At 35.5% G+C, this 21,804-nt stretch overlaps 1 protein-coding gene across 5 annotated transcripts in view; it reads right to left on the bottom strand.

The window, feature by feature from the left end:
• Window positions 1–21,804, bottom strand: part of MBD5 (methyl-CpG binding domain protein 5) — a 399,974-nt gene that overhangs the window by 56,029 nt on the left and 322,141 nt on the right. For 3 of the 5 annotated variants that reach the window (XM_076005508.1, XM_076005506.1, XM_076005509.1), the window contains 2 exons: window positions 14,431–14,604; window positions 2,916–3,588 (listed from right to left, as the gene is read on the bottom strand). In XM_076005508.1, the coding sequence (XP_075861623.1) occupies window positions 2,916–3,028 (113 nt within the window). In that variant the 5' untranslated portion in view covers window positions 3,029–3,588; window positions 14,431–14,604. Of the gene's footprint in view, window positions 1–2,915; window positions 3,589–14,430; window positions 21,437–21,804 lie in introns of those variants that run through there. The other 2 variants (XM_012740131.3, XM_076005507.1) reach the window with 2 other exon arrangements.

Genomic DNA, 21,804 nt, shown 5'->3' with positions numbered 1-21,804 from the left:
AACTCAAGTTATTCTGAAGAGCCAAACTGTACAGAAAAGGACAGAGGAATCAAGCAGAGCTGACAAATGACAGGAAACTTGAGGAAATAGGGTTTTAGGCGGCAGAAAGATGTCTTGCAGGTCTTCAGTGTGGTAACAGAGTAGGTGTCTCAATGTTACCACTCTTCGGATCACAAAAATCAGTAAGATTTGTGAATACTGATTAAGTTGAAGTCCACAGATTAGGTACTAATTCAGATGACAGGGGAAGTCTTTGATTTTTATTTAAAATGGGTGTTAGTTTAAAATGGGTAATTTGCATTTTAGGGCTTTTATTATTAATATGTCAATTTTATAAATTAAATGCATATTATTGCTTTGAAATTATATACTTTTCACTTGAGAATATCTTTTATTTATAACTAGTTAGCAAAACCTTCACTTAAGCCGTTTGATCAAATTCATCCAGAAATAATACTCTCCATTTCATATACAAAGCAATATACTACCAGACACAGAATATTCTGTCTCAACAAAAACACAGGTATTTTATCTTATCATTTTTATCTATAAATGAACTGGCTTTAAAATGCAATTCATATTTTGTTTATGGACAATCATACAAGTGACTTATGCATGTAGAATATCTAAATGAAAATCCTCAACTTTGTCAAATTACTCATTTATTTGGCTATGTTTTTAAGGTGCTATGCAAAGAATAATAATTCCCATATTACAAATTGGAGTTCCACAGCACAGAGGGGCAACAAGATGTTTTTGGAGGTCTTATAATTTTAATAAAACAAAGTCACCAAAAAATTTCTTACTAATTTTTCATGTGAAGAAGTCATGAATTTGAGGAAAAGGAACTACCCAACATTTTCACTTTAAAGAAAGTGTACAGATTGAATCTTAGAGGAATTTAATTATAAAATTAAATCTGAAGGTAAGAATTCCTGAATTCTATTTAGAGTACTCCAGAGCTTTAAAAACACTTCTTCTCAAATCAGTCAGTTGGGTTCTTTTCTTCAGTTGTAACTCTTTAATTAACTTTTTGGAGTAATAATTAATGTAAAAAATAGTTACAAGTCTTATGGCACACATAAAGCTTAGAAGATGGGAAGTAGGTGGAAAATTTAATATGTAGCCTCAATGCCACCCCAAGGCAGAAGCAGCCAGAGACTAACCTAAAAATTACTAGCAAACTGCACATTGAGAAGGGAGCTAAACAAGGAGGGCTAGCGTCCTATCAATGTTCAAGTAGTAATTTAACCTGTTATATACAAACAAAGGAAATCTATGCTGGCTTAATTTAATTTGAAAGTATTTTACCTACTCTGGGAAAGTTAGTTTCTAAAATAATTTTCAGTGTACAGCTTTGGATTTGGAGAAGTCACACTAACAGGGTTATAAGATAGTAAAGTCGAGACACACCTAGAAAATCATGAACATAACTGACAGATTCTTAGGCCTTAACTTTGTTTCTGATTCCTAGAATTAATTTGGTTTCTGTTCTCAGAAATCTGAAAAACTGATTTATCTTTCACAGAGATGAAATAAAAAAAATTATTCAGATTTTAGAGTCATTTGCTCTAAGCTGAATATATATTCACCCTTTGCAAACTAAAACAACCATAACTATAAACATGTAACACTGATACCTTACTATGTTACACTTACAGCTAGGTATTCCTGGCACTTTGTTAATGGCACTGGCAATGGGAACACATTGAAAAAGTGATCCCATGTGTCCTCGCGCATCTTACCTGCCGTGGAATGAGGTCTACATTCCCTGCTTTCTTATCCCTTCACCCCAATTAATATAGAGCACATCTTTAATATTACAGAAATAAAATTTATGTGACAAAAGAATTTCAATTGGTAATTAAGTTTGCCTTAGGAAATGCCTTACACAAAAGAAACAAACAAATTCAGAACAGAGTCTGAACTGACTTCTAAGTTGTTGTGGTATGAATTCGTTTGTGTTTATATAACCGAAAATACCTCATTTCTATAAATAACATTTTTGCAGAACTGGAGAATTCTGTTGAAGCTGGGATACAAATAGTCACACTGAAAGTAATACCATCAATTTAATGATGCAATGTGATATAGTTTTAAAAGTTTGAGTCTATTTCTAACAGTTTTTTATTATATCACAAGGAAAATTTATGATATCCCAACCTTTCAGATACTTACTGAAAAACTATAAAGTAAGGGACTTCGATGCCAATTATTTTACAAGTAAGACTAAAAATCCTTGTCAACAATTCAGAAACTCTGTTCAACTTATTCTACAAGGGATATACGCAATGAAAATTTAAAAGAGTAGGCATTTTATTTGTGCGATTTTTACTTTTAAGATGAAGAGCCATCTCCATCATGATTTTTTCATTTTTACTATTACCTGCAAGGAAGTAGATTAAAAACTGTGCAGAAAAAAATGAGAAATTTATTTTTAGTTACTATCAGGCATTAAAAAGTCTAATAATTGAAACTTCCTATAGATAGAAACACTCAATGTTATTATCAAAAAAGCCAGGGGAAGCACTCTGAAGGACAGAGTAATACTGTCAAGTGATATAGGGTCTATTTCTAGTATTTTACATTCTACTATGAATGTGGTAATGATGTGTCTATGTTTCTTTTAGAAATCTTCATATTTTTCTTTATCCTTATTACAGAGATAAGCAGAATGACACCTTATGTAAACACAAATAATGCATACAAATTCTCTCTGGTAATCTAAGGTAATTTACATTGCAAAACAGTACAGAATAAAAATGCATATTTTTCTAGCACAAAAGTCACTTATTCAAATTTATTTGAGATGCTGTGAATCACAATATTTTGTTTCCTTAAAGAGGGACAATCTCTACCTCCTTAACACTGGGACTGCAACTTTGGAGGTAACAAACGTAATAACGAGGGCTCACCTGACATAAAGCACTCCATTTTGATCCACACGACGCTGCCAACCCACAGGAACTTGTATAGCTGGAAGGCCTCCTTCCTTGTCCCCTCCGTCACACTCCTTGCCTCCATTCATTTTCTGTGTCTGCTTGGGACTCTTCAAAGATATCAGCAATAAGATGATATCCTTTTATTACAGAGCATGATGGCCTTCAAAAATGGGCCAGTGCAGCACAGTTTTTCCCAGACTGTACAAAATGCATGGGGAAGCTTCGGCTCAGTTTGGAACCAAGTCCGTGAAATCTGCCATTGTGGAAAAAATCAGTTTCCCATTATAATCTACATTAAATAACCAATATTTAATTCCTAAGGATGATCTACATGGGTAAAAATGAGTGCTTCCGACTAAGGAAAATCATAATTCACCAATGCTGGTACCTGTCTGAAGTGGGAGAGGGAGGAGTGTAAAGTTTTTAGTTCAACATTTTGTCTTGAACCTTGATGTTGGACTAAAACAACTTCTATTATTTAGAAACCTCTCATTTTTACAGTGTGAGTCGGTTAATATTTCCAGGTACTACCCGCCTTTATAGGCCACATTCTTTAAACTTTCTCTTTATCTTCCAATCTGAATCCAAAGTGTTGCAGGTTGGTTCATCTGATGTTTTCATGACTTCAAAATTCCAATAATGTAGCCTGAAACATATGTAAATATGTAAACTGTATATTTAATACTGAAGAACTAAGAAGCTGCAAAATTTTAAAATAGAATAAACTATTAAGTGTACCTAACCACTGATATCTTCTGCCATCACATCAAATTCAACTTGTTTTCTTCTTCCAGCTTAATCTACTTACGCCAGTTAAACCAATTTACTTGCTCTTTACCACATGCAACTTTCTAATTACTAGAGATAGAACCATAATTAAGGCATCACACACACACACACAAACATGCAAACTCACACACACTGAGCCTCCTTCTAACTTGAAATAAAAATATATCCATCACCTCTTATGATTTGTAAACTGGAAAGTTGTGTTAATCCAATCACCTTTTGATTACTCCTTAATACTACATGACTCTTTGATTCTGTTTTCTTTTCTTTTTTTTCCAATTTATTTATTTCTTTTCTTTTTTTTTTTTGAATTTCAGAATATTATGGGGGTACAAACATTTTGGTCACATATAATGCTTTTGCAATGCCCAAGCCAGAGCTACAAGCATGCCCATCCCCATACAGTGTGTTCTGCACCCATTAGTTTGGAGCTTACCCATCTCCTCCACCCACCTCCTACCTGCCTGGCACCCGATGAACATAATCATTATATGTAGTATTTGTCTAAAGAAGAAAAGGTTTCTTTTTTTTAAAAAAGGAAAAAAAAAATGAAAAGGAAATAAACCTCTAGTACATTTCCAAATATAAGAGAAAGGTTTTCCCCAGTATTACTAAATATAATAATGGGAGTTGCTTTATAGTAAAGATTTTACAAAATCCCTTATATTATGGGGTGCTCTCTTAATTCTCTTGTTAAGTCACAAGGTGCTCTCTGGGGAAGACATACTAGCTTGAAATAGCAGTAATCAATGACAGTGTGGAATGCTTATAGAGCCTACCTTGATAGAGCTATTAAATAAAAAAAGATGGCAAGTAAATTTTAAGATTTAGTTCTTAATCCTGTGGGGAATGTGATGCCACAGTTGCTAGAATCATTTGTAGTTGTTAAGAAGCCTTCTTATGATCAATTTAATATCTAGTATGTAGTTACATTGTGGGACTCATGAAAATATACTAAAGGACGAATGAAAAAAAATTATCCTAGTGTTAAAAGAGGCGGACTTGTGGTTCTGTGATAAATATTTCCAGTGACAGCATCATCCACATATATCTCAAACAACTAAAATGGAAGTGAAGATGATATGCATGGAAAACTATTAAATAAATGACTTAAGATTCATATGGAAGTATTAGATTAAAATGGTTTTATATAAAATTTAGATAAAAAATTGATGTATTATTTTAGACAATATGTGTTTTAGACATGCATGTAGAACTTAATCAATTAACAAATTAAATAATGTAAACAAACACATAACTACTTAATCTACATTCCTAAAAGTCTACATACTTAAGTTGGCCCAAAATATTTTTTTGGATATTCTCCTTAGGGAAACAGGAGATTGCCTTACAGGAAAGGCCATCATGTATTCAAGCATATGTCTTATATGCAGCCTTGGCTCTGAGACAGATTAAGGATATTATAATGAAGCATATTCTTATTTAATTGAAAACCAGAAACTGTGGGTATGGGTGTGGCAAATGCTGGCAGGCAACAGGAAAAATAGCAAACATTTATTGGGAAAAATTCAGGGTACAGGCCGGGCGCGGTGGCTCACGCCTGTAATACTAGCACTCTAGGAGGCCGAGGCGGGTGGATTGCTCAAGGTCAGGAGTTCGAAACCAGCCTGAGCAAGAGCGAGACCCCGTCTCTACTAAAAATAGAAAGAAATTAATTGGCCAACTAATATATATAGAAAAAATTAGCCGGGCATGGTGGCGCATGCCTGCAGTCCCAGCTACTTGGGAGGCTGAGGCAGGAGGATCGCTTGAGCCCAGGAGTTTGAGGTTGCTGTGAGCTAGGCTGACGCCATGGCACTCACTCTAGCCTGGGCAACAAAGTGAGACTCTGTCTCAAAAAAAAAAAAAAAAAATTCAGGGTACAAAGAAAAGTGACTAGTACTAACACTCTCAATCAAGCTGGTAATATGCATCACTGGGCCCACTTCACCACATTATGCTTCTCTCAGAAATGGCCCACTTGCAGGTATAAGTTCCTATTTCTGTCTTTCTCACTCACTGCACTTTTGACCATGACTCCTGCTGGCCAGGTATGTGTTTATTCACGTTTTAGTCAACAGTTAGTGAGTAACTACTATGTACTAGGTATTGTGTTTGGTACTGAAAGTACAAAGATGGTAAGAAGTATGATCTGAATGTTTGTACCCCCTCAAATTCACAGGTTGAAACCCTAACCCCCAAGGTGATGGTATCAGGAGGTAGGGCCTTTGGGGGGTAATTAGGTCATGGGGGCAGACCCCTCAAGAATGGGATTAGGGCCCCTGTCAAAGAGGCCCAAGAGAAACCTCTTCCACCACATGAGGTTGTAGTGAAAAGATGACCATCTGTGAACCAGAAAGTGGGCCCTCACCAGATACTAGATCTGCTGGTACCTGGATCTTGGACTTCTCAGACTCTAGAATTGTGAGAAATAAATTTGTTGTTCATAAGCCACCTAGTTTATGGTATTTTGTTATAGTGGCCCGAACTGACCAAGACAGTAAGACACCATTTTATCCAAAGCCCAGTGTAATGTTTAATGAGCGGCTTGATGTGGAAAGACAGAAAGGAAAGAGTAAGATTTCAGTCCACATTCACAAGGAATTCTTGGCCTAATGGAAGTCTCAATGCTTGTGAAAAGATATAAATTTTGTGCCATCCTGGACTTCCAGTTTTGTCAAATAGCTACAGACCCTGCTGACTGACCTTGCTTATTTTTTTTTTACAGCATCTTTCATAAATATTTTATTATCTTCCTTTTCCAAAGAAATCTCTTCAGTATTCTCTAATCATTAGACTGCGTCCACTCCCATTTTCCCTACTTTTGAGCTTTTTTACTATTTGATGCCTTTTTTTGTTTTTGTTTTTGGTCTGCTTGCTCTTGCATGTGGTTCCAACTTTCTCGAGACTGGCTGGCTCGCTCCACTAAGTAATTTGTGGAGCTGCCAGATAATAGCACTGGAGTGATTCCTGCCAAATGTCTCCCTCATATTTCAGTCATCAAAAATACTAATATCTGGGTTTTACTTAAATCAGCAGTTCCCAAACATGGTCCTGGGATATTATTGTCAGTAAGTTGTCAGAAATGCAAATTCACAGGCCTGACCTCAGACTTACTGAATCAAAAACTCCAGGGACAATCTATTTATTTTTCAATAAGCCTACTAGGTAATTCAGATGCTCATTCAAGTTTGATGCCTGTTCAAGTCTGACTGCTTAGTGCTGGTGCCTTCTTTCCCAGAACAAGGCTGGTTTTACCTTTCTACATCTTGCAGGCAGCCAGCCCTCTACTTCCTTTTGTCTGGGGTCAAGGGAGGGGATCATCTCTTTTCTTGCTACTACTTCAGTCTTCCAGAGGTAGTGCAATTGTAACGGCCTTAGGGACCCCTTTTGGCAGAGGTCTAATAACTATATAATTATCATTTATCTGTAAGTGGCATTGTTTTTCTCAACATTCATTTTGTGAATTTGGAAAATACAGAGAAGTTTGAAGACAAAAACTGAACTGCAATCTCACTGCTGAATAATAACTGTTGCAAACATTGATATACTTTCAATCATTTGTTTTCAGAAAGTTTTAAGAGCTTGCATAAAAAAACAAGTTCAATATAATAAACAATGTACCACCACTCTAAATTTACAATGTAAGCATTTTGCTGTTTTTGCTTATTTTTTAAAATAAAAGACTTAGAAAACATCACAGATGAAGATAAATACTATGTCTCACCCCCACCACATTTTCTCTTTCAGCCCCATTCCACTTCCTTTTACCATCACAAATCTGTCTGTATCCACCCAGGCCATGCTTTTATGTTTATTTCCTATATTGTATACATAAACAATTTTGGTATTGTTATAAGAGTTTTGAAATTTTACATAAATACTATTAAATAGTATATATAATTCTGCAACTTGCTTTTGAAAATTCAACATGTTTTGGGAGCTATCTCTGTTGAGATATTTAGATCTATCTCTGTTGTAGAAATACAAGTCCAATTCACTAATTTTTATTTATTTTTTAGATAAGATTAATATTTATTTATTTATATTTCAATAGATTCAGGGGGTACAAGTGTTTTTTGTTACATGAATGAATTGTATAATGTTGAAGTCAGGGCTTTTAGTATACCTGTTACCAGAATACTGTACATTGTACCTAATAGTGAGATTCCAATTCACTGATTTTTAACATCTGAATAGTACTATATCACATTAGAAACTATTTACCTATTGGTATATCAATCTTACTAATGTTGGGTTTGGTTTGTAGAGTCTGCACATTTTCAACTTGAAAGGTACTACCAAATTGCTCTTCAAAGTAGTTGTATACTGATTCCAAATATTTTCTTTGTATAAATGTGTGTCTTTTTCCTTTTACATACTGAATTATTACTACTTTGTATGTTTTTTCCTTCCTGGACTATGACGTTAAATATTTTTCCAAACATGGCTGGATAGAGTATTTTGGGATAGATATATATAGTTTATTTACTTATTTCTTTGGGTGGACATAAAATTTTCTCCCAAACTTTCAGAATTACAGATAAATCTGAGAGAAATATTCCTACACATAAATCTATGCCTGTCTTGATAACTCACTCAGAATGACTTGCTAAAATAGAATTGCATAACTTTAGGGCCTTTGATACATTTCTTAAAGTGCTAAGGAGGCTAGTTTTAGGAAAGCATCTCAGGCCATGTTTCTAAAACTTTTGAAACTCATGCATGCTTTCTTCTGCTAAATAATATTAAAATCTGTTCTACTTGTCTCCATGATTCTGATAAGAATCTTCTATATATCTTCTATATAAACTCATCACCCAAGATGTAGTCAAGTTTTGTTTTTATAGTTTGTATTATAAAAACTGAATAGTTTCTCTTGTTTTTGAAATCTGACACTTTAGTATTACTAAGCTTTAAAAAAAGTATTAATACGCATTTCACAACATCTTCCTCTCACTTCCCCTAATGACCCACTCTGTTCATAGGGTTTCTTTTATGCCCAATAAACACAAGTTAAAACATAAAAGACACTGTGATATAAAAGGCACCCTACCTCTCACTAACAGTCAGAATCTGGATAGATCTTATATATAGGACTTAATTTATATTTATTTCACAAACAGTTCTGTAGCAATAATAATGAAATCCCCAAAATGTGTGTGTGCGTGCGCATGCATGTGCATGTGTTCTGAGAGAGATATCTGCCTTGATTCCACCAATGTTTTCATTTTTCCTGCTACCTCTCAACATACAGATTAGTCTCTGGAAATTGACTTTTGGTGAATTGAATTTTAGTGACTTGCTGTTCTTGTTTGGATTGGCTTCTTTTGACCATTCAGAATTCAAATTAGATATCACTTCCTCAAAGAGACTATAAAGCAAACCATAGGTACTCTCTCATACTTTGTTAATTCACTGACACTTCTCATTGTCTGATTATTATTATTATTATTGCTACCATTTATTTGTGTGTTTACTGAGTATCTCACCCCATTCCTATGGGGTGTACACTCTCAGAGCAGGGACCTTGTCTCTTTAGGTCCCTCCTATATTTCCAGTTCCTGGGATAGTCCCTGACATAGAGTAGGTGCTTAAATATTTCCCAAAGATTGTGTATATTCTAGTTAGTCAACATAATTTTACATTCTCATTTTTACCATGTATGCTTATAAAATTTTAGCAATACATATATCTAAAATGAGAGACAGGGTTTTAAAAGAAGCTACTGAGTATGTATGATGATAAAACAGAAAAAGGACCTTTTGCTCTAGATTTTTCCCTAATGATTTCACAATCTCTTCATGATACTTTCTGTGCAGAAACTGTGTGATAGGGTTTCTAAGACAATTAGTATGCTAACTTTAAACTTTATTTGTAAAGTGTATAAGAGTTTTATTTATTAAGTGGTTTATATACACATTTTAATTGGATTAATAAAGGAACCCCTAACATAAATGAATGCAATAATATAAAAATTAAACTTATGTTTCAACAGAATGCTAATTAAAGTAAGAGATCATTTTTCTCGATATGCTTTCCTGACATTCTCAGCAACCTAAGGACAAACTCACTACTTTATGCAGTGTTGTGTATTTTAAAAGTTATATTCAAAACACCATGAAGACTAAATACTAGAGAATACAACCTCATGAAAAAAATAGCCAATCTTCATAAATCTTTCTAAATAACATTAAATGTTTTAAATTCTTCTGAATAATGTTAAACAAACTTGAACTGGTCTGAGTCATGTGATATTGTGAGTAAATTCTATTAAAATGTTGATAATGACCTCACACATTGATCTTGTGCTCAGTGGGGATACTTGGATACACAGGGAGACAGAATTAACACCCTATGAATTATTGATTTATCAAGATAAGACTATGTAAATTTAAGTAAGACATGGATATTTGATGTTATATAAGTCTAAATCATCATTTATACTTTTTATATTATGATTATAAACTTAGTTCATGAATTATTCAAAGATAAAAGAGAAGCCCACTCCATTCCTACATTTGCAAGAGTAAACACTTCATGTTCTCCAATTGAGAACAAGTTCCACATAAGACTTGCCTCTATAGTTAAATTACAAAATAATACACACACAATAACAGATATAATTGGATTAAAAATAACATTAGCATTAGCATTTTGGAGAGTAAAGTCTAAGTGGCTACAACATAATCATCATTCGATTGGATAATAAATGAACATGCTCATAATCTTTCCATTATTATTGGTTAAATTATGCTTATTAGAGTAACCCTAAATGACATTTCCCCTTTCCAATTATCCTTTACCCACATATTAACTATTCAAACAGCTTCTTCACAGCACCAAGTCAGTTGCCCATCCAACCTTCCCCCATTTGTTTCACCTTTCACCTATTTATTCAAGCCATGCATTTTTATTTATGAGCATATTTATTTTACAGTTATATCTTCTTTCATTTTTTTAACCGTGCAATAGACTAGCCTCATTTTTGCTATCATTTCCATTTGCTTGTCTTCACTGTGCAGTCACTTCTAAAACATACCTCTTAGATACATCCTTTGTAAGAGACCCAATCTTTCTGCCAGGCTCCACTTATTCATCCAAACTACTCCAGCTCATTTACATTTGTTTTATACAGCTGTATCTGGAGATCCTAATTAAGCATATCTTTCCTGCTCTGATAACTGAAGTTCTCTAGTTCTAGATATCCTTGCCCTTTCAGTGCAGAAGAATGAAAAAGTTCACAACCTGTGAATAAGGGATCATCACATTCACTTAGGAAGGTTATATTTTTCATGAACTCTGAAGGTGCATAGACAGGCTCCTGAAGGTGAGGCCAGTCCTCGGAGTCAAGGTAGTAAGCATCCTGGCCTGTGCTTAGGTATGGTCATGAAGATTATTTATACCATTTTTTTTTGCTACAAAAGTTCAGCAACTCATACATTCTAGTCACATACAAGTCTTCAGAGAACTAAATGCTAATGTGGTAGATTGCAAAAAGGCACATATACTTGACAGTTCCTTTCATCAGGAGATGGAATTTATTACTCCACACCTTGAATCTTGGCTAGTCTTGTAATTTGCTTTGATCAATGGAATTCAAGGCATATGATACTGTACAAATTTTGAGCCTAAACTTCAAGAGACCTTGCATCTTCTAGTCTTCTTTCCTGTAATGCCTTTACCATGTGAACAACCTGAGCTAGCCCTTTTGAGGATGAGAGACCATGTGGAGACAGAAGTCCAGCTGGTCAGCCAGTCCAGTTGAGGCCCCAGACATGTAGGCAAGCCTTGGCAACACCATGTAGAACAGGAGGTAGCGGGCCCAGCTAAGCTCAGTCTAAACTGCCAGCATGCAGTATCATAAATATTATTTCAAATAGCCAAAAACTATGCTAAAAACATTTTGAAAGTCTAAAATAGGTTTTAACTTTAATTATAGTATTTGGAGGCTATATAGCACTACTGGTTAAGACTGAGAGCTCTAAAGGCAGACCATCTGGGCTCGAACCTTGGCTCTACCCTTTATTAGCTTGTGACCTTGGGAAAGTTTTAAAATTTCTTATAAAATGAAGATAACCTTATATGATTGTTCTGGGAAAAAATAAGTTAATGTGTATGTGCCTAGCCCATAGCAAGTATCCAAATTGTGATTAGTTATATATAGGTATTAAAATTATGTTATAGAAATTTTAATAGCACTGGAAAAGGATTAAGATATTGTTAGGTGGGAAAACATACTATAAAATTCATATGCAATTATGATCTTTTTAAAATTAAAAAAAAACACACCTTTTTTAGGGACAGGGTCACACTCTGTCACCCAGGCTGGAGTGCGGTGGTGCAATCATAGCTCCTACAGCCTTGAACTCCTGGGCTCAAGCGATTCTCCCGCCTCAGCCTCCTGCCACCTGCTAATATTTTATTTTTTGTAGAGATGGGGTCTTGCCCAGGCAGGTCTTGAACTCTTGGTTTCAAGCGATCCTCCTGCCTTGGCCTCCCAAAGTGCTAGGATTACAGGCTTAAGTCACTGCACCTGGCCCTTAATTTATAAAAATGCTACTATTTATGTAGACATAGAACTAGAACACCACTATCCTCCCAGTAACTACTATATATTCTCTGGTAGTAGGAACACATTTTCTTCATTGCTTTTCTGTATTTTCAAATTTTCTAAAATAAACATGTACTGGCTCTCTAATCAGGAAAAATATTACTTCCAAAAAATTAAGTGTTATATCTAAAGAAAAGGCTAATTAATGTTTCCCTGATCCTTAAAAGCATTAGGGAAACTTTTTATTGGAAATAATCACAACCTCTGGGCCTAGTAATATGTAATATGCTATTATTTCTTTCTGTTTTAGTCAAGTGAAGAAAAAGATATGGAGAGTCAGAAAGAACACTGCATTAACCTACATGATCTAAATACTAGACAGAAAAATTGAGACTGTCCCTTAGATTGGTTTTAAAATGTCTCCAGCTGTCCATTCCTACTTTTCTGCTTGAAATACCATCTCCCATCCCCATCTCTTGTTCTTCACTACACTAGCTCCTATTTATTTCAGTTTAAATGCCACTTTCTCAGAGGGGCCTTCCCTAGTTTCCCCAACCTTTATTTGATTTTTCAAGTCTAAATTAGATCTCTCTTGTAATTCCCCCTTATAATATTCAGTTCTTTTCCTTCACACAAATTATTACACACAACTGAGATTTCTTTTTGCCCTTGTTATCCTACGTGATTGCAAAGAAAAAGCAGTTGAGACAGAGAACTTCAAGTTAAAACCTCCCTTTGTGCCTTTAAAAATATATAAGGAAGTGGTAAGTGACGGTCTGTATGCATATGTAGAAAATGCTTACTATAAAACATCTCCTTTCTTAAAAGCCAAAAAGTGAAAAATCACCAGCTCTCAAATACATATCCTAAAAAAATTTAGAGAATTGTTTTAACAAATAGAAATAGGTCACACCAGAACATCTATGAACTAATTGATAAATTCACTATAATTCTGAAGGAAAAGTTATTTATGATTTATTTCTGTATGTTAGCCCTCAGCATAGTTTGTTATTTTTTTACTTCTCTGTAGTATGATGATGAAATTTCTCACAGGGAATACAGATTAAAAAAATACTTGTCTGCATTTACATAATCTATTTAAGAGTATGCTAAGCAAGTTTAGGGGGTAATTTTCATATCTTATCCTTGTATTGCTAGCATTTTGGCTACTCAGGACACAGCAGACAAAATTTTTTCCAAAAATTATACTATGAGATTAAAATAATTGTGAATTATATCCATTTGGGGCTGTGCTATTAGCTATATCAAAAGAGCTAATATTTATATACTCTTTTACTATAAGATGTTTAGTACTCTTCAATTCATTTGGCAGTGGATGGCAAGTTCTTACTTGGAGTAATCAATACCAAACAGAGGTAATATAATGTTCCCCCAGTTACTTTGAAAATCAAAGTTACTCTTAAAGTAAAAATAGAATGGCTCCTCAGCCATTGAAGAAACCCACCCAAAGGCACTGTGTCTGAATATGGATAAATATCTAGGAACACTCAAGTCCAATCAATCTCTCCAGCAAACATAACTAAATGTAACAGAATAACTACAGTCTAATAAAGTATCTAATAAGGTCTCTCAAGAATCAAGAGTAAGAAGATTGTCTCTGTGTAGGTTTTAGAAAGGGGAGCCCAAAAAGCACATCATCTCTAAGCCCCACAAAGTAAATGATCTTGTATTGTGTTTATGTAGCTCACACATTAGGAATGAAACAAGTAATAATACCCAGACAGACATTTAGTGACATCACAGGAAAAGTATCTCAAGGACACTACATTTACTATTTGGTAACTACTCACTGGAATGCTGAGGTTGGCAGAGAAAAATGTAGCAGCCAAAGAAAATACATGTACAAAGTACTCAGGTTGGAGAGGAAGGGAGTTTCAATATCACAGAATGAGGTATAGAGTATTTTAGAGATATAATGAAGAAAAGCAAAAACGGTAGAACATAAAGTCTCTAACAAACAGATAAACAAAATATGAGACCAATTATAAACAGGAGGACTTTGGGCCCAATCTCATTGCGTAAGTTTTTCGTTTACACATGGTATGAGAATAATGATATAAGCAAATTAACTGACAATATTTAAATTAAAAGATTTCACATAAAAATGTCGATTTCCTGCTTTACCTGAGAAACTGGACAATGTGGTAACACTAGGTCAACATTCCTGCCTCGCAACAATTATCTGGAATGGAGCAGTGGCTGCTCCTCCAGAAAAGGTTCGGCTCTCCGGCTCACTGCAGTGGCTTCCTGCTTCTTTCCCACCAGCCTGGCCTCTGTAGGCATTTGGGTTCCCAAAATCTGGAACAGAAAGGATCTTGAGACAAAGGTTGAAGGACTCACTGTAGTCCTTGACAAGAGGTATAACTTACTTTTTTAATGACAATTTGTCCTACATTTCATAGTTTCTTCTAAAGAGTGGAGGATGAACTTTCAGTAGATCATCATGCATTATTAGCATGTGTAGGAGTGCCAGCAAGTCAGCTAAAACCATAAGCACACAGGTAACTTTCTTAATGAAACTGAACTGACCCTGAGATTGTGATGATTCCTAAATTAGAGGAAATAAAGGGTACAGAGAACCTATCCGATTTTAATCCTCTATCGTTCTTTGTTTCTTAGTACCATCATTGGCAATACTGCATTGTCATTATCTCAGGAGCTCACCTTGGGATCAGAGAATTGTGGAACCAAATTGCACAATTATTCATAATTAAGAACACATAAAATGCCACTGATTTATTTCTGGATTTAAAAAATTGTTTTCCTTTTAGCAAATTAGAAAAAAATTTCATAAGGTCTTTCAAAGGTATTCCTGAGACCTCTGACTCCTTACTCTATTTTCTCCTAGTCATCAGGGAGATACGGCTGTACTCTGTTGTGTGACAAGGTTCTTCCTCAGCCTGGGTAAAATAATCCTTGGGATAGTCTAACTTATTTTTTTCTGTTTCTATGGCCACTGGACAGCCTTCTGATTACTTGATGGATTTCATAGGTGTTCTGATATCCTCAAGTTAGTGACTTGGATAGCAGGTACAAGTATCTCAGTTACTGAAAACCAATAAACACACACACACACACATACACACACACACAAATAAATAGCTCACCTGGCATACAAATTAAGTTCTTGTAAATAGAGATGGTCTGTGTTAGACCCCAGAAGCCTAATACTCTTGAAAAAAAAATAGCAAAATCCAGTTTTTGACATGGCAGCACTAAGGACCACATCATGGACATAGTCATTGCACAGGGCATTCCCTCATCTTTGAAGTCTTTCCTGAAGCCAGCCTACTGTTTGTTCCCTTGTTTGTTTGTTTGCTTTTGTGGTGCCACCTTCCCCTGACTACATCGTTATTAGAAAAACTAGAAAATGATTTTGTGCCAGAGGACAGGGGAATGTATAGGACAGTGGTAGCATACTTGAGCAGAGCTGGTCCTCAGAAAGCAGCCAGAAGAGACAAAGAAGCAACTAGGGATTTGATACATGAAAAGTACTCCAGGCACTATACTTAAGGTTTTAAGTATTTATTAGGCACCAACTACGTGTGAAGCACTGTGATAAACACTGAGATCCAAACATGAAGAGAACACAGTCCCCACTTCGAGGAGCTTACTGCCCGGGGAGTGGAGGGCTGGAGAGTTGGGCAGTCAGGTAAATAGGTAATTATGATGTTGAATGATAGCAGCTACTATAGGGCCAAGGATGCAGTGCTAAGTTAGCATAAGTTAGGGTTACTCTGGTTTTCAAGGACTGGTGGCTAGGGTGGGCAGGATACATCTAGGGATGCATAGAAGTGTTAGGAAAAGAAAGGTTAATAAGAGACCCGGAACTTCACCTAATCCCCGCAAATGATCTTACTTCCAAAAGATTAATATTGAAGATTTTACATTTCTGTCCGTTAATAACATTTCCAATATTGGACTCATTTTTAGCTGGTAAGCAAACATAAAAGTCTCATTTTGTCAGGCCTTTTAACCTTGAGATGTGATAAGTGATAAAGTATTAATGAATACTTTCTGCAGGAAGATGTGGATGCCTGCCTGATGCCTGAAATAGAAATGATGACTGGACATCTAGATAAGCAAACATTTTCTAGAAAAAGTACTGTCAAATAATGATGATTCACTTCAATTAAGAGAAGAATATTAGATGTGACTGCATTGGAAGCAGAAGCCAAAAGGAGCAAGACATGGGTGAGGGAGTATTCGCCTTAGATAAAGCAGTTTAAAACTACTTTTTTTTTTTTTTTTTTTGAGACAGAGTCTCACTTTTGTTGCCCAGGCTAGAGTGAGTGCCGTGGCATCAGCCTAGCTCACAGCAACCTCAAACTCCTGGGCTCAAGTGATCCTCCTGCCTCAGCCTCCCGAGTAGCTGGGACTACAGGCATGCACCACCATGCCCGGCTAATTTTTTTGTATATATACTTTTAGTTGGTCAATTAATTTCTTTCTATTTTTAGTAGAGACGGGGTCTCGCTCAGGCTGGTTTCGAACTCCCAACCTTGAGCAATCCGCCCGCCTCGGCCTCCCAGAGTGCTAGGATTACAGGTGTGAGCCACCGCGCCCGACCTAAAACTACTTTTAAAGCAAACAAAAGTATATCTCTTAATAAAATAAGTTAATAAGTGATGAGAATAAGATGACTATGGTGCTAAAGTTATTTTAGCCAAATGTATAAATAATATTAACTAACATTATCTTACCATCTTCTAGGAACTGCATTGAACACTTTATATTATTATATTCATGTACTCATTTAATCTCTTTGCAAACCCATAAGGCAGGTTCTCTTATTTTTCTGTTCTAGAGTTGAGGAAACTGAGACAAGGAAATTAAGTAATTTTACATTTTCCTCTCTCTGATAATTTTTATCCACTTTTCTATTTTTTTCCTCCTTAGTATTTATCACTATCTACCATACTATATGTTTTACTATTTATTCTATTATTGTCTGTTCTGTCTCCTCTGGCAAAAATGTAAGCTCTGTGAGCGCGTGGGATATAGTAGTTATAACAGACAAAAATCTCTATTTTTTGCTTTGGGTTCAATAGCTATTCAAAGGCTGGCTTTGTATCACATTGTATTTTAATTTCCCATAGCACAAAGAACAGAACCTTGCCAATGTTAGAGCCAAAATTGTTTGTGGAGTGAATGATGGACACACTCATTAAGCACAGATTGAGCCCTTTGCCATGTTTAGCACTAAGCTAGTCACCATAAGGTAGAGGAATACAAAATATAGTCCCTGTTCTAAAAGAACTTAACACTTAGTAATAGAAATAAGGTAGAACATGACGAATACCTGGGGAATAAAATAAGAAATTCTTACATTTTATTATTTCCATTCTCAATCATCTAATGATTCCTAAAAATGGCTCCTTACCACTTCTCCTGAGACACCATAGTATTCTGTTGCACTAAACTTTCTTAGAAATGCCTAAACAATGTGTTCACAATTCTATGCTTATTCATTTGCTATTTCCTCAGCATAGAAAAATTCTCCCACTTTCCTGAAGCAACCCTTTTTCCTCCCGCCTAGAGTTACTTGTTCATTTCTCTCTCATCCTACATGTCTGTAACAGCACTTCTCATACTCATGCACACACATTCCTTGTTTTATTACCTTTGTTTTTGTGGGTTACAAACATATTATCAGACACATGTTATGCAAATAATGTGCTTTATGTTGAATTACTCATTTTTCTCACCTTTCCAAATACTAATAAAATTTCTTTCTTTACTCCCCTAAAATATAACCATAGATAGAAAAGTTCTTGTTAAAAATAAGTTAAAACCACCCATTTGCATTATTTTAGAAATAATGCAAAAATTAGCAAATTAGCTTTATATGTGAAGGGGCAGAAGTCATACATGATTGAATAATTTGACAGGGAAAATTCTTTGCCTACGTTTTCCCTTCTGTGATCTTTGAACCATTCGTTGCACTTGTATTTGGAGAGTGATTGTAGTCAATAAATTTTGTAAGTGTATGCTATCCATTTGAAAGTCTGGTTATTGCTCAGCCGTTGCACTTAAGCAATTTTCTGCTTTTGTAGCACCAATAATAATTAGCTTTTAAACTTTTCTCTTTCACCATTAAGTAGCCTTGTGTACTTAACTTACCATAACCTGTTTTCAAGGAACAATTTTGCAGATCTCTTCCACTGTGTGGTAATCAGCACAATAAGAAGGAATGATACTCAGCTTTCCCAATACCAAATCTGAATTAGTCAGAGTTCTTGAGACAAAACTAATAGGTTATGTATATAGATATGTGAGAGGGGACTTATTAGGGGAATTGGCTCACACAGTTATGGTGGCTGAGAAGTCCTACCACAAGCCATCTGCAAGCTGGAGACTCTGGGGTGCAGAATGACTGTCCAAGTCTGAAGGCTTCAGAACCAGGAACTCTTATTCGGAAGCCAAAAGCCTCATAACCCAGAGAGCCACTGGTGTAAATCCTGAAGCCCAAAAGCTACCAAGCCTGGAGTTCTGATGTTCAAGGCAACAGAAGCAAAGTCTGTCCCAACTCTCAGAGAGAGACCAATTCACATTTGTTCTCTCTGGGCCCCCACCAACACTGAAGGAAGATCTTCCTCACCTAGTCCACTCAGAGTCACACATTGAACTCCTTTGGAAACATCCTCACAGATATACCCAAAATAATGCTTTACCAGGTTTCTAAGTATTCCAGTCAAGGTGACACCAAAAATTTAGTCCACCAGTCCACTCTTTATCCACTTGGCACCTCTATGCATCTCCTTAGACCATACTTAATTTCCAAATAAAGACAAGAACGACATAATAATTCCACCTAACATGATGCAACTATTCTGTGCACGAAAATGCACTAAAGCAGAATTCAGTTTTCAGGATTTGAACATTCAGAATTTTAACCTTTATGTTTGTGATTTTTGAGATTTTAGACTTTAGAGATTTTGATCTTTTAGGATTTCAACATTCAGGATTGTGTCTTTGGGAATTATGAATGGCACCTGGGTGCCGCATTGAGCAAGTACAATCAAGATGTAAGGGCATCTTCCTGCCATGTGGCCTTACCATTCTTCAATAGTTTTGCAGTGGCAAATTAATGTGATAACATGTATTAAATAAATTTTCATGCTTAAGTTTTGAGTATTTCTTGCCTATTTTTTGTATTCATGATGAGAAACATGAATAATGATTTAATATAGTCATTCAGTTTTAGAAACAAGATTTTCTTTACTCCTTCAAACTTCTAGACTGTTTTAATTGCAGAAATCTTAATATTCCCAAGTTAGCTATTAAAAATACTATTGCCATTTTTAATAGCATATCTGTGGTAATCAGAATTATGTCAAAAATACAGAAATTACTTTATTGATGAAGATTTAAAATTGTGATTGTCACCTATTGATTTCATACTTTTTATTAATCAAAATAGTTCATTCTTATTGATGAATTTTAATAAGTAATATTATAATTTGGTCTTATGAAATGAGTTTGTACTAATAAATCTTTTTGTGTTTTATATAATGGAGATTCTATTTAAATTTTATTTAGCAATGAAGATTACTTATAAAATAATTTGAAAACTACTGATCTAGTCCAATCTATTGATTTTATAAGCTCAGTTTAAGTGTCTTGCAGATATCAAATTTTCTAATTCTTAGTTCACTGCTTGTCTATGATTTGTTACTTCATCTCTGAGTTCCTATAATATGTCTAGTTTATGCCATGCCATTTAGTATATAATGACATGGCTTGAATGTAGGCATTTATTTACTTATTCACCAAGTCATTTTCTGTATGCCAGGCACTTTTCTAGGCACTGGAGGGATAAAGTGTGTGAAGACTTTTAGACAGTTTTAATTTATTTATGTATTTTTTGCAAATTTTGACTCCATGGAAGTATATTATCACAAGCTAATTTTGTGTGTAGGTATTGTTTTTTTTTGCCCTCCTTTTAATTTCAGAATATAATGGCGGTACAAATGCTTTGGTCACATAAATTGCCTTTGCACTGCCTGAGTCAAAGCTACAAGTGTGCCTATCCCCAAGACAGTGTGCACCACACCAATCAGGTGTGAATTTACACCTGCCCTCTTCCCCCCTCCCATCTGCCCGATCTCTGATGAATGTTACTTCCATGTGTGCACATAGGTGTTGATTGATTAGTACCAATTTAATAGTGAGAGTACATGTGGTGTTTTTTTTCCCATTCTTGTTTATGCACATGAAAACATTGAAAATTCCTCAATAAATGAAGAGAGGTCCTTTTTGTACACCGGAATTTGTGAAAGATAAAATTTCTTGAGATCTTGGCTCATTGGGTGACTGCATATGCAATGGTGACTCATCAAGGTTTTTGATTGATCTCATCAAAAAACTTACGTTGTCTGTTATGGTATTTCAAAGGACCGCAGTTTTAAACCAGGGTGCACACAATTATCAACCATAGTGATATGTGCTTATACACTTAACTTTTTTACCAATTTCCTTATGAATACACTTTGTCTGCTCATAACTGTTATACCCTTGCAGTCACTGTCAGTAGTATACCTGAGTGGTTATGCTTGCAAAAATATGTACATTATTATTGCCTAGTTTATTGTGTAAAGTGGCTTGTCAAGTGTTCTGATGTGTTTTTACGTGTTTCTCAAATAAATCCCCCTTTAAAAATGTAAATAAATGTGTTTTAAAGAATTTTAAAAATTATTTCTTCCAGAATTGGCTGGGTGCAGTGGCTCATGCCTGTAATCCTAGCACTTTGGGAAGCCAAAGCAGGAGGATTGCTTAAGGCCAGGAGTTCAAGACCAACCTGGGCAACATAGTGAGATCCTATCTCTACAAAATGCAAAAAAAAATTAACTGGGCATGGTTGCATATACCAAGTCCCAGCTACTTCGGAGGCTGAGCTGGGAGGGCAGCTTGAGCCCAGAAGTTTGAGATTGCAGTGAGCTATGATCATGTCACTGCACTCTAGCTTGGGTAACACAGTGAGATCCTGTATGTGAAAAAAATAATACTAAATTAAAACAATTTTTTAAAATATTGTTTCCAGGCCGGGCGCTGTGGCTCACGCCTGTAATCCTAGCTCTTGGGAGGCCGAGGTGGGCGGATTGCTCAAGGTCAGGAGTTCAAAACCAGCCTGAGCAAGAGCGAGACCCCGTCTCTACTATAAAATAGAAAGAAATTAATTGGCCAACTGATATATATATAAAAAATTAGCCGGGCATAGTGGCGCATGCCTGTAGTCCCAGCTACTCGGGAGGCTGAGGCAGAAGGATCACTCGAGCCCAGGAGTTTGAGGTTGCTGTGAGCTAGGCTGACGCCACGGCACTCACTCTAGCCTGGGCAACAAAGCGAGACTCTGTCTCAAAAAAAAAATAAAATAAAATAAAATAAAATATTGTTTCCAGAATTATATTTTCAGGATTTTGATATTTCAGGATTGTGATTTTCAGGATTTTAGACTTTAGGGGTTTTGATCTTTCAGGATTTCTATATTTGGGATGC

Source organism: Microcebus murinus, chromosome 8 (assembly GCF_040939455.1).
Source record: "Microcebus murinus isolate Inina chromosome 8, M.murinus_Inina_mat1.0, whole genome shotgun sequence".
Classification (NCBI taxonomy): Eukaryota; Metazoa; Chordata; class Mammalia; order Primates; family Cheirogaleidae; genus Microcebus; species Microcebus murinus.
This window is presented reverse-complemented; position numbering and strand designations above follow the sequence as displayed.